Below are 14531 nucleotides of genomic sequence, written 5' to 3' on the forward strand. Positions count from 1 at the left end.
TTATAGGACAAGATAAATAGCAGAAATTGCTCCAATGTTTTTATCCCATCCTTTTGCTATTTTTCTTTTTGTACATTTTAAGTTATATTTACCTTGTACTTTTAATATTTATTACTTTCAATATATTTTGTTTACTTTTAATAAGAGGGCATGATTATGAATAAATACTATTGTAACTCAGCTGCTTTGTAGCTATATTTGTAGCAAGAAAACCTGTTATTGTATATAATCTAGCTGAAGTAAGGGAATATTCCTTTCTCTTAGCCCACGAGAGGTGACTTTTTAAAGTAGTTTAATTGCCAGCTTTTTATAGACAGAATATCATTAAATTAATTGCTAGTAGGAATTTCAGTTTTAGTTTTTGGTCACAAAGAAAACTGTGTCCAGAGAGAGACTTATCAATTCTTTACCCAATAGGTAGAAACAGGAATGGGACTAGGCTTACGGATATATAGGATCGTTTTGGCATGTTAAAAAAATAACACTTGACTCTACTGACATTTACAGAGCAGAAGTCATTGAATACTATAAATTTTGAGTTTTCAGAGAAAGGCTACCACCTCAAGATAATGCTGAGTGCTGCCAGATTGCTGGGTTTTACTACAGAATTGATTCTTAAGGAAATTTATTCAATTATAATCCACAATGATAGCTTGACTTAAGCAGTTACCTCAATTCAGGGCATTCTAGAAAGCTGAAATAACTTTAACGATAAACACAGAAGACTTTCATCTGTAGTTTTATTTATTTCCATTGGTTTGGTTTTCTCTTAAAAGCTTTGTCTTGTTTCTTTGACTCCTTCAGACTAATTTCTGTAGCATAAATATCTTTTCTCATAAATAACTGAAAACTCCCTCTTTGAAATGTATCAGGGATTGAAAGAGTATAGTATAATTCCTGGGATACACAAAATATTTTGTCTTTAAACAACTGTCTTTCCTATCTTCTCTTAAAACTTTAAGGAAGAGGATATTAGAATCTAAAATCATGTCATTTTCTAGCCTTATGACTTCAAAGTGTCCAGGATGATGGCTAGAATTGAGAGACCTTATTGCCTGTAATTTGAGGTTTAGGGATAAAGGAAAGGAATTAGCCTAGAAATAGTAGATTCTACAAACTAAAAGAATATCTACATAACCCACCTTACCTCACCCTTCTAAAGATGTTTGTTCTCAGCCAGTGACCAGTGAGACTTTTTGGAGAGTAAGATGAGACTAAACATGGAGAATTTTGACTTACTTTATTTCATGACAAGAATTGCTTTGGAATAAAATGCCAGATATCAAAATAGAATTGGGGAAAGGCAATATCATATGATTTTTTAAATGTTTCGATTATTTTAACAAAAGAAAAAATACAAAAATGAAGCAGAGAAGATGCTGATTAACTATTCAACAGTGGCAGATACTCCTGAAATACAGAGAATCAAGGAAGCCCAAAAAAATATCAGCATGGTAAGTACAGAGCATTTAATATTACTTTTTTTCTTTTTTTATATTAAAGCTTTTTATTTACAAAACATATGAATGGGTAATGTTTCTTTTTTACAATTTTTAATAGCTTTTTATTTACAAGTTATATGCATGGGTAATTTTACAACTTTGACAATTGCCAAACCTTTTGTTCCAATTTTTCCCCTCCTTCCTCCCACTCCTTCCCCTAGATGGTAAGATGACCAATACATGTTAAATATATTAAAGTATAAATTAAATACAAAATAAGTATACATGTCCAAATCGTTATTTTGCTGTACAAAAAGAATCGGATTCTGAAATATTGTACAATTAGCCTGTGAAGGAAATAAAAAATGCAGGTGGGCAAAAATATAGGGATTGGGAATTCTATGTAATGGTTCTTAGTCATTTCCCAGAGTTCTTTCACTGGGCGTAGCTGGTTCAGTTCATTACTGCTCCATTAGAACTGATTTGGTTTATCTCATTACTGAAGATGGCCATGTCCATCAGAATTGATCACCATATAGTATTGTTGTTGAAGTATATAATGATCTCCTGGTTCTGCTCATTTCACTCAGCATCAGTTCATGTAAGTCTCTCCAGGCCTTTCTGAAGGAAAAGCTTCCTTCATTTCCTGTTGGTCATTTCTTACTGAACAATAATATTCCATATTATTCATATACCACAATTTATTCAGCCATTCTCCAATTGATGGGCATCCACTCAGTTTCCAGTTTCTGGTCACTACAAAGAAGGCTGCCACAAACATTCATCTACATACAGGTCACTTTCCCTTCTTTAAGATTTCTTTGGGATATAAGCCCAGTAGTAATACTGCTGGATCAAAGGGTATACACAGTTTGATAACTTTTTGAGCATAGTTCCAAATTGCTCTCCAGAATGGTTGGATATTCACAATTCCACCAACAATGTATCAGTGTCCATGTTTTCCCACATTCCCTCCAACATTCTGCAATTATCTTTCCCTGTCATTCTAGCCAGTCTGACAGGTGTGTAATGGTATTTCAGAGTTGTTTTAATTTGCGTTTCTCTGATTAATGATGACTTGGAGCATCTTGTCATATGGCGAGAAATAAAAACTCAATGATTCTACAGAAAGAACAAAAAATAAATGACCATGCAAGGTACTTGATTTTGTAAGCAACTGATATAGAAAGCAAGTTGAGTAAAGATAAATCAAGAATTCCTGAAGACTACTACCAAATAAAAAGCCTGGATAACATATTAAAATCATAAAAGTGCCTAGAACTTTTAGAAATTGATGGCAAAGTAGAATTTTTAAAAATAAATACACTAGTTTTATGCTACCTTTACAGAGGAACAATAGGTAGAACTCAGTTAGCAAACAATCTTTCTGCATGGCAAAACTCCAAGAGGGAAAGGGAAAGAGAAATATCTTAGCTTTGAATAAGGTTCTGTCACAAGGAATCTTCTCGAGGAAACTTTTACTCTAATTGAAATCTTCTTCCATCTCTATTGCTCAGTAAGCAATGAAATCTCAAACATGGCTCAAAAGGGAATAATTTTGATATCCATATGTACTTTCATTACACAGTTTCATATTTCTATTGATGATTGAAGGTAGAGGTGATGGGAAGAGAGAATTAAGGAGTTAGTGGAAAGTTAAGGAAAAAAGTCTTTGGATTAACTAGGTTTGATTTATGTAAAATTTTATTTAAAGACCACTGAAATAAATGTTTGAATGGGGAATGATAGTTGTATTGAATTCCATGCTTTCTCATAAAAATGACTAACAGTTTGGTGAATTGTATGGTATAGGTTTTGTTTCTCCAAGATTATTTACAACTGTGCATCCTTTGTGATGAGGACCTAATCTGACTTTTTTTCTTATTAGAGAGAATCAATTGCAAATAGTTATAATTTGAGTCATGTTTTAATAGTACTAAAGTGTGAGACTGATGTGAGTTTATCTGGATTTGGCTGGAAGGGTAGAAGGAGGGATATGGAAACAAAATTGAACTTTCACTAATATAATAAATTATTAAGTTGATTTATGAAAATAAAATGTTGGGATTTTAAGTTGAAACTCTATTTACATTGTCATAAAACATGGAAGATTAGCTTTCTTTTAAGCAAATTGGTCTGAGTACTTGAAATCTTAATAGACTGATAGCTATTTTTTTCTCTTATAATAAAGGTGTTTTATAAGAAAGAAGTAGGAGCTGGCACAGCTGTAAAAGAGACCCCAGAGATTGAGCGAGTCAAGAAAAATCAGCAGAATATTAGTTCAGTAAGTTCTCTTCAGAATCAATTATCCATTTTTTCTTTTGGAAAAAAACAAACAAACATGAGCCAGATAAATGCCTGGGTTGTTTACTAAATAAATTGGTTTAAAAATTATCCCATACTTCATTTAAATGCTTCTTCAACACATTTCAAAGGTTGAACACTCTGTGATGAAAGCTATGTAACTTTGCTTCCTTTGAACCTAAGGTAATGTTTCATTTTGATATCTCATAGTACATAAGAAATATTATTTTAATAACACTAATGAAATTTATGATGAGATTTCATCTTTCAGAACAGAATTTTAGCTACATTGGTTTTTTTTGCTGTGTAAGGAGGAATTTCAGGAGCAATCCAACTGCTTGGAGAAAGGACAAGAAAAATTCTACTGAACGAATGAATTAAAACTGAAAGATTTATTTGTTGCATTATCTTATCCCTTAAATTTTATAAGAAAAATTTCCTTCTCTTTATTGTGACATTCCCATTTTCTAGACAGACTTCTAATGGCTTCCTACCCCTTTCCCCAAGAAAAAAAACAACCTCTCTATTGAGGGGTAGTGTGACATAATAGACAGAAGACTGGCTTTGGAGTAAGGAAGGCTTGAGTTCAAATCCTTCCTCAGATTAATCACAGATGTGGGACAAGAGCGTAGTCACATACTGCATGAGTGCCCTAGGGATCACTTCAAGATTCTAAGTTATAGTGATGTTTTCATGTTCCCTGTATGGAAAGAGTCATGACTTGGAGAATTTTTCCCCCCTTAGGCAATTGGGGTTAAGTGACTTGCCCAGGGTCACACAGCTAGGAAGTATTAAGTGTCAGAGGGCATATTTGAACTCAGGTCCTCTTGACTTCAGGTCTGGTGCTCTATACACTGTTCGACCTAGCTGCCCCAATACTTGGAGAATTTATGTGCAAATAAATATTTCCTCTCTGTTCAACCAACTCCCACCTCATTTCCTTTTGAAAAGAGGAAAGAAAAAAAAGGATGCTTGCAGTGTTAATAGTCTTTATGTTCCATCAATACAATGCATGACAAAATTAAACAATTTCAACTATTTCTACTGAATCTTTTTTTATATTTAAATTTAAATTGAAAAGCTAAAAGTGCTGTTGTATCAAATGAGAAGGCCAAATTGAAAGGGCTTAGGTCTCACCAGTCAAATATACTGGCTATAGAATCCTGGGCCACTCATTTAATCTCCACGTATTCAGATAACTCTCTAATTCCATGTTTGCAGAGATGATGATAACTTGCATTAGGAGGGATTTTCTGCATCAGTGAAACAGCAAGGACCAGTCTCTTTCCTAGTAATTATTATGATTATAATTATTGTCATTGTTTTTGCCCTTATTATTACTGGTACTTGCAATGCTCTTTAGTGATTCCTTTGTCTTATTTTCCTAAACTATATTCCTCCAATACACATGTTTATGCTATATTTTTAGAGCATGGGGGGCTTATAGATACTCTGTTATTGTGTCCAGTTTTAAACTATTCTGATAAATTGGCTACAAGATTGAGTTTAGAGATTGTTAGACTTTAGTTACTTTTTGTAGGACAAGAAATAAAGAATTACTCCAGCATTAAGAGGAGAGATTAGGAAAGACAGTGTAAGAATAAAATTAACTCCAGAGATAATCCATCACATACAAATAATTGGAATAATAGATTGATAAATCATTTGTCAAATGAGCTTATGTTTCCTGAAGCAGACATAAATTGGATGCCTGTAGGAAGAAGCCAAATGTAGTCAAAGGCCTGGTATCTCTCCAGTATAGTACAAGTTTATCCTTAGATTCCATCTAGATTATAAGGAGAGAGAGCTGGAGCATATGAGACAGTGGATTAGTACAATAAAGTCACTGTAGAAGAAAAGATGAAAAATACTCGTGGGCACTTTTTTCTGAAATATTTAAAATATAAGTGAGGAATCTTGATTCCATTAGTATAATGAATGTATGAGGACAATGAATGAAAAAAATTAAGTATTTATTAGTCCCTCATTAACACATATCTCCAACCTCCAGATCAAAACTCAAGACCCACTAGTTGCCAGTGGGCCAGAGACATTATCTCTGTGGTGTATCTCTAAGTTTACATATCAATTAAAAATCAAAGGTGAGGTTTGAAACCAAGTTATCCTTGCTAGGATTCCAGTACTCATTCCACTGTTATGTTGCCTCAATGAACATTAAAAATGCACAATCTAAATATGTCAGAATATTGTAAGTCTTCCTTCAATGACAAGTTTTGACATTGACATGATACATGTATGTGTCCATGTATAAAATATGTTTGTGATTTTGATTAGTATAATGAAGCACCAGAATGATGATTTTTGGGTGATTTTTGCTTTGCAATCCAAGAAAAATCATAGGAAATTTGGCATTATTTTTTATACTGAATCCTAATGACATGGAATAAAGAATAAAGTCCTGTGTCTTTTTGTCAGAGCTCTTCCTATAAACTCTGCCTTAGTATTCAAGCAGAAATGTTACCCTTTCGAGATGAACAAGTGATGTCAAGCCAAGATATGATTCTCTAACATTGAAAGATCTTGACATTTTCTACCTCTAAGGTAGATGGTCTTTTAAATCATCAGAGTTTCTCAGTTAAGACTATTCTTTGAATTTTATAGCTAGTTAATGAGACTCTATGAGTCTTTAAAACTAATTGTTTTGGTCTGGGGCCTAATTTTGATCCTTTAATATTACATCTGCAGGTATTTCTGCAAGATGACTATTTCAGAAATACCCTAGAACCATTTCAGGACTGACTTCCAGCCTCAATTATTTTAAATGGTCTCCAGTGATTTCTAAAATTTTAACTTGAGTTAGATCTTTGCTAAATTTTCATACACCTCTATTGAGTCCAACCACAAGTTGCAACAAATATTCCCCTTTCCTCATTCACTTTCTCTCTTATCTCATCTTCTATGAATTTTAGACAAAACTAAAACATCACATAATTTGATAGCAACTGAGGTCCATAAGTAATTTAATAGCCAACCCCCTATCTCATGCATAATGCTGGATCAAGCTGTCTCCATTCTCCTTAATCTCATTCTGAATAGAGGCATCTAGTTATTTCAGTGGATAGAGGGAGGGACCTGGGCTCAAGAAGATCTTAATTAAAATCACTTATTAGCAAGTGATCTTGGACAAGTCACTTAACTTCTGTTTGCCTCAGTTTCCTCATCTGTAAAGTAGAGATAATAATAGCACCCTCCTCCCAGGTTTGCTAAGAAAATCAAAAGAAATAAATTTGTGAAGACAATGACTTACTTAGCACAATGACTGGCACATAGTAGACACTATGTAATGTTAGCTGTTGTTATTGTTATTAGGGAATTAATTGTAAGAGGGGAGGAAGTTTTTCTTGAATGCAGTTGAAGGTAGGCTTTTAGGCACATATTGATACCTTTGGTAATGTAAATATATATATATATATATATATACTTTCTCAAGTGAGAAAAAGATGTTTTATTCTCTTTATAATCTTGGCCTGACTTGCCATATGTAGAAATATAGCATAATTTGTTGGTGCTTTAAAAACATTTCCATTGATTCTTTTCTTTTTATTTCTTAGATTTTTTTTTCAGTTTTTCCTTTTCCTTGTTTTGGTTCATATTGATGCTGAGTGTTATAGCTTACACAGAAAAAGATATAAGTAAATTCATAAGTAATTCAATTTGACTTTGATCCTCTCATCCTCTGTCATGAGTGTCTATTTCCATATCAGCAAATTTTTAAAAATCATTCAATTTTCTATAGAAAATAAAAATTAATTTTAAAACTTACCTTTCTATAGGAAAAACAGATTATTATTAGTATTTTGTTAAAAGTTCAAAAAAGGAAGTTTTTTTCATAACTTTACTTATTTAACATGGATTGTAAATTGCTTCTGAACAAGTCAGCAATAAAATTGATTTTAAGGCCAAGTAAAATATACTTGTTTTACATATTTATTTGTATGTAAACTCATAAGATATCCAGGAGAAAACCAGACATAGGTCTACTTATTCATTGAGAGGAGAAAACTTTGCCAGGCATGATGGCACATGCTTTTGGGGAGGCTATGACTGGTGGATTGCCTGGTCTTGGTTATTTCTAAACTTGTTTAGCTAATGCCAAATAGGTGTCTTCTCTAATTCTGCTATCAGTGACCAAGAGCAGAAGGCCATCAAGGTACCCCAGGAGGTGTAAATTAATGGAGTTTAAAAAAAAGTGAGGGGGTTAATGTTTTCATGATGATCACTGTTACAATAAGGCTCAGAAGTGACTAATGCTTCTTCCAAGTATGGTGGCATAGAGATATCCAACCTTAAATAAACAGAACAACAAATGAATGAACAAACAATTGAATAAAGGTCAAATGTTTTAAAACCAGAAAATTAATAGCCAATTTTGAACCTTTTTGTCCTATTTTGAAACAAAGTTTAATAAAGTAAAATGGAAGAAAAATTTGGAAATATTTGTTAGGTATTGTTTTTGGAAACTCCTGATTATACTTTGTATTTGTTATACAGGTAAAATATAAAGAAGAGATAAAGCAAGCAACAACTATTTCAGACCTTCCAGAGCTAAAAAGAGTTAAAGAAAACCAGAAGAACATCAGCAATGTGTGATCACATTACTATGAATATTTTTTTCTGAGCCTTTTAATCTGTCATCTGTAAAATGGGAATACTAATACTTTTACTAGCTTTCTTGCAGGGGTGTTATAAAGCAAAAGCTTTGTAAATTAGGAAGTATTTAATGTAAATTATTATGGGGAACACATTTTTCATTGGAATTACCTGTACTAATGATTCTTTGCTGTTCTAGTTATTATTTAAAAAAAAACACAGAATGAGGCTACACTGAAATACTTCTCTAGTTTGTATCCATGAAATAGTCTTTTTTTTTCTTATGAGGATACCTGATTGTGCTTTGGATGCATAAGAAGGGGGTAAATACTGGAGGCTCTTTTCTTCAGCTATCCAGTAGGTATTACCTTTGCACTTCCCTTACTTTGTTAAATCAACTTTTTCTCAGTCTCATACATCAGAGATTTAGAAACTTACTTAAATTTCCCAATTGGTGTATGTGTATATATTTATCTACAGAATGAAAAAGTGTGAATGACATTGGACTAAAAAAAGCATGTTCCACAGAGCCTATGTCTTGTCTCCACATTAGACTCAGACACCTGTTAAATAAAACAGTGAAAGAATAAACAAGTCACTGTAACTAAATTCCAACCTCAAGAAATGATTCCCAATGCAATTCATTTTAATGGAATTATGAAAAATTATACTGATTTCAGATGGATGCAGTTTAATTTCACAAAATAAATTTTTAAAAATTAAAATTAATATTTTTTAAAAGAACATTATGTTTTATGTTTGACTAAGAATTTAAGTTTCCTTTCCTTTTGTGGATTTTGATGGGACAGTGACAATGGACCAAAAGTTGTTAAATTTGATCCCTCCAACAAAATACAACTTCCTCTGCCAAAGAGGCAAGACAAAGTTCCATAATATCAGAGTGTGTGATAGAGCTGTGGAAAGGTTGAGTTTTGAAGATTATTTATATATAGATATATATTATATATTTATACACAGACACACAGAGAAAAAAGAGAGATAGGATCATTGGCTTAGTTGCTTATGGAGGAGGCAGGACTACATTTGAAAATCTTCTAGGTCATCAATTCTTTGCATCTAGCAAATACTTGATAATTGGTTGTTAGATAGTGAGGTAGTAATAAAGTATTAAGAAGATAAGTAGCAAATGATTAGACATTACTGTAGAAAATGAGAAAATATTATTATTGTTTTTTTTTTTTGATAGGACAAGGTCCAGAGAATTAACCCGTAGATAATTGGATTTTATAGGGTAGAAACCAAAAAGGAGAAATTGGGCATATCAGGACAAATAAAAGCCTAGCAATGTTAAACTGACAGTGAATGCTAATGAGACTTTACTATAAAATCCCAATGAAAATTTTACCAATGAATCAGTCATATGTGATTTTCTTTTATCTCTACTAAATTATTACTATATTTTTACTTTGCATGATTAAATATCTTGTACCTTATTTCTCAGCTGCAATATAGAGAACAGAACTACAAAGCTACTCCTGTTTGCATGACTCCTGAAATTGAGAGGGTGAAGAAGAACCAAGAGCATCTCAGCTTGGCAAGTAGTTTGAGAATTTCTTTAAAAAAACTTTTTGTTGTTTTTATTATTGAAAAATGATTGTATGATCAAAACTTATGGTTTGATTCATAATAACTTTAAATACTTTGGATCCTATTTCCCTCTCCCTTTACATCTTATAGGACTCTAGCTGGATATGAATGAGAGAATAAATAAATCTTTTCTTAAGTATCTACTCTGTACCAAGCACTGAGATAAGTATTGGGAATACAAACAAGAAAAGTGAGATGGTTTTTGCTCCTAAGGAGCTCATATTCTAATGTGAGGGGATAATTTATAAAGCTAAGTTCAACAAGAAGGAAAGGTTTATAAGGCTAAAGGTGTAGCAAAGAGGTATATGGCAAAGCCTAAGTTTTTAGTTACTGGTAGATTAGATAATATTGGTCTAATTTAAGGTGTAGATAGGTAAGATCTCATGGCTTTCTATCTCAATAGAAGGAACAGAAGTGGTAACTCTCACTTTATCCAAACTTTGCAAACAGTCAACCGTGGATGGGATCCAGGCTGACTGAGCCAGGGCAAGGAATAAAGATTCTGGGGAGAAACTCATGGTGGTAGCCATTCCAAGTTATTTAAAATCTATGCTACTTCTCTTGATTGAAGGTGGTGTGGTATAATAAATAGTGCTGGATTTGGTGTTAGATCTGGATCAAATCCCACTTAAAGGCACTTAGTAAGTGTGTGCTCTTGAGTCATTCCCAAATCCTCAGTTTCCTTATCTGTAAAGTGAAGATAACAATATCTGCACTACCTACTCAAAGAGTTGTTCTGAGGAAAGTGCTTTGCAAACCATGAGGTGCTACATAAATGTTATTATTAAGGAATACACCAATGAGGAAGAGAGAATCGTTGCCATCAGGTATTTATAGGAGAAAAGATTCTTTCACTTCTTTGGAATAGGTGCTTCCGTGATGGCTTAAGTCCCAGAGAATAGTGTTCTTTCATAAAAAGGAAAAGAAATACAAATGCAAGATCATGGCCTACCCACAGCTGGAGAATCCTATGCAGTTCAGGTCTTAATAATGAGACCTAATGAAAATTATCAAGGGAAAGGAAGAGATTTCAAATATGAACCAGAGTAGATCAGAACTTATTCTCTAAAGAGCAGGATGATAATGAAACATGATAATAGTATCTTTGGAGTCATGAAGGGCATATGTAACTTTAATATGGACTTAAAAATATATAATAACATTAGGAAACATCAGTTGAAGCTTGAAAGATGGGAATTTAAGGCAAATAAAAAAACTTTCAAATTCACTAGTCCAAGAGGTAGTATAGGAGGATTATATCAATATTTTCACCAAGAAGTGGAGATAAAAGCAGTGAATCCCAGAATCTGATAGTTGGAAATTGCCTAACAAACTAAGTAGTTCATCAAGAAGTTGGCCAAATCCCCTATACAGAATTCCCAACAATTGATCTTCTAGCTTTGAATCAGATATCACCATTGAGGAAGAATTCATTATCTCCCAAAGCTGTCCATTCCAATTTTGGACATGTTAAATAGTTAAGAGTTTTTTCCTTTATATCCAACTTAAATTTGCTTCTTAGTATTACTCATAGTTCTGCCCTGTAAGAACAAGCAAAATAATGTAATCCCTCTTCAACATGGTAGTCCTTCAAGTACTTGAGAGCTTATCTCTTCCTTCAAAAAATAAACAAACAGACAAACAGCACTATGGGACTTTTTCCTTCTATTTCTTCAGATATTTGTCCTTTTCAGATTATATGACTTTCCTATAGGTGAGACTGTCCTAAGTCACACAATAGTCTTCTCCCATTAATTAACAAGAGAGTGAATGACATCTGAGTTAGAACTTTCACCATCATATTTATTTTAACCCTATTTCTCTGAAATAAATAAAGCAGGGGAAATTATCTGAGAGAAGGGGAAAGAGAGAGAGAGGGACACACACACACACATACAGATGTAAATAAGAGATTGAGACAGAGAGACATAAAAATTGACACAGAAAGAGATAAAGAGAAAGAATAGAAAAGAAAATGACTTTCCAAAAATTGCCTCCTTGAGAATATTTGTTTTAGTATTGGCTGTTTTCAAGTTCTTTTGTTCTCTCCATTTGACTGCAATGGCTTCTTTTAAACATTTCTGATATTGCCTTGAATTTTTATTAATGCAATTCATAGAGTTTATATTCTCTTCAGCATTGATCATTAAGGAATTTATCAAAAACAGTATCTGTTGGGGGAAAAGCAGTTGTTTAAAATGGCAGATGGGTCAGAGATACATAGATACAAATGGTTGAGTGATGTGTTTATATAATTGAGTCTACCTTAGAGTTAAATAATTTATATTATTGTTGTTCAATTGTTTTTCGGTCACATCTAACTCTTTGTGTTGGATCTCATTTGGGGTTTTCTTGGAAAAGATATGGAATAGCTTGTTACTTCCTTTTCCAGCTCATTTTATAGACAAGGAACTGAGCTACACAGGGTTAAATGACTTGATCAGGGTCACACAGCTATTATATATTTGAGATCAGATTTAAACACAAGAAGATGAGTCTGACTTCAGGCACAGAATTATCCATTCTTCCATCTAACTATCTGACTAATTTATACAAGATATGAAAAAAACAACAACCAGGTTTTAAACTTTCAATTGTATTTGCATATGCCTATTTATGCATGTGTTATATCTCAGTAATTAACATAGCATCTGCCATAAAGTTAGTGGTTAATAAATGTTTGTTTATCCACTGACTGGTTTTATAGTGAAAATACTATACTGGATATGCCGTCAAGAAGACTCTAACTTACTTACTATATTAGTTTTTTAGAAAAGTTACTTAAACTTTTTTCTAGATTTCTAGATAAGTTACAGTTTCCTCATTGTAAAATAGGGCAGAATAACAATAGTTTACTCAGGAATAAAATGGATTATCATCTATCTTCAAAGCACTTTGCAAACTTTAAGACTTAGGTGAATGTGGTCTATTATTGTTATATGTTGTTATTCACATAAATCTAATTTATCTATTATTATTATTTATTATACTTAGCATCTAGATATACATACAGTTATAAATGCATGGTATCTCTATAATTAGTTTTGACTGTGAAGATTCATTATCTTTATTGCACTATTATACTAGCTTCAAAGAGCATATCTAATGGTTTCTCAAATATCTACTAATACTGATTCCTTATCTCCCACACAGGTGAAATACAGAGGAGAAATCAAATGTGCCACACCCATTTCTGACCCACCAGAACTGAAGAGAGTTAAAGAAAACCAAAAGAACATCAGCAATGTGTGATCTTCCTAGAAATATTTCCCTTCCATGAATTGTCACATATGGTCTATTTAAGTAAAAAGATTGGGTTTATTTTTGTTAAAACATGGAGCTAGTGTTTTATATACTGTGACAAATCAGTCAGAGAAAATGACCATACAGAGGGCAGTCATGTTTCTCTCTTAGTCTAATTGATACCTGATTATATATTTGGATGCTTGGCTATCTCTAGGCCTTGCCTTTATACCTACTAATCTAATATGTATTCTCTGTCATTCTTCCTCTACTAACCCCAATTCAAGGCAGGTAACTTTTTAAAGTAGCTTTGACCACTGCTATCATGAGACTTCCTTTCCCAAAGTGTATAGCTGGGCATTTTCACAGAACTTTAACTTGCCTCTCCCACCCAAACAACCTATTCAGAATTATCATCTCTCTCATGGAGCTATCATTCTGCAGTGCTCCATTTTCTTTAACTAAATACCCAAGATAAAATTTGAAATATATTATTTTCCATTGAGTTTTTGAAAATCATTTGGGATATTATTTCTTAAAAATATCATTAAATATATTTTCTAATAACTAAAATTTTGAATAGTGATGTATTCACACTCCATAGTCCCCATTTCCTCTCAATAAAGAGCAGAGAAAGTGGTAATAAAAAATTAATAGCTATAAGTATTCAAAAAGTCTCTTGCCTTTTATGGTTAATGAGGAGGAGGGATCTATTTAAAGTCATACCTTATTCAAAGTTCCTCCTCTGTAGTTTACTTATAATCTGCTACAAAATAGTGCTGTTATAGATAGTGACAACTTCAAAATTAATTATCATTCAGGGAAAAATAGTTCTATGAACATTCTTATGGAATAAAGCTTTTTGTGATTAAATATATGTGCTTTTTAGCTTAGCTATGACATTCACCCTGAGGAGTAACTAACTACTACTGCACTAACAACTACTGCAAGAATTAATAATTCAAATAGATGATGATTTATGATTCTGACTATAAGAGTGTGTCTGCCCAAACTAGTTGTTTCCCTTTTTCATTTTACCTTCCTCAATGGTTCTCTGAAAGCAAATAATTGAATGCTATCTGATCATGTATTGCTTAAATTAATATTTTGAACTTCTATTTGTTCTATAAAATAATAGGTTCATTATAAGGGACAACTAGGCAAAGCAACTGCCATAAGTGTCACACCAGAGATAGAAAGAGTCAAGAGGAATCAAGAAAATATTAGCTCGGCAAGTGGTGCTTTGAAATCTTTTCCTTGTTTCTTTCTTTTAAAAAATGAAACAATATTTTCAATTCCCTTCAGATGTAAGCATAGAGCTAG

The 14531-nt window shown here is 32.7% G+C and overlaps 1 protein-coding gene across 6 annotated transcripts in view; it reads left to right on the plus strand.

Annotated features, from left to right (window-relative positions):
- The window catches only part of NEBL (nebulette), a 450902-nt gene that overhangs the window by 390651 nt on the left and 45720 nt on the right, over positions 1–14531 (plus strand). For 4 of the 6 annotated variants that reach the window (XM_031939884.1, XM_031939883.1, XM_012551250.3 and 1 more), the window contains 6 exons: positions 1350–1454; positions 3634–3726; positions 8259–8351; positions 9820–9912; positions 13119–13211; positions 14347–14439. The exons of 1 other annotated variant lie outside the window; for it this stretch is intronic. In XM_031939884.1, coding sequence (XP_031795744.1) covers positions 1350–1454; positions 3634–3726; positions 8259–8351; positions 9820–9912; positions 13119–13211; positions 14347–14439 — 570 coding nt within the window. The remainder of the gene's footprint in view (positions 1–1349; positions 1455–3633; positions 3727–8258; positions 8352–9819; positions 9913–13118; positions 13212–14346; positions 14440–14531) is intronic. One more of the 6 variants, XM_031939885.1, reaches the window with a different exon arrangement.

This window comes from Sarcophilus harrisii, chromosome 5 (assembly GCF_902635505.1).
Source record: "Sarcophilus harrisii chromosome 5, mSarHar1.11, whole genome shotgun sequence".
NCBI lineage: Eukaryota > Metazoa > Chordata > Mammalia > Dasyuromorphia > Dasyuridae > Sarcophilus > Sarcophilus harrisii.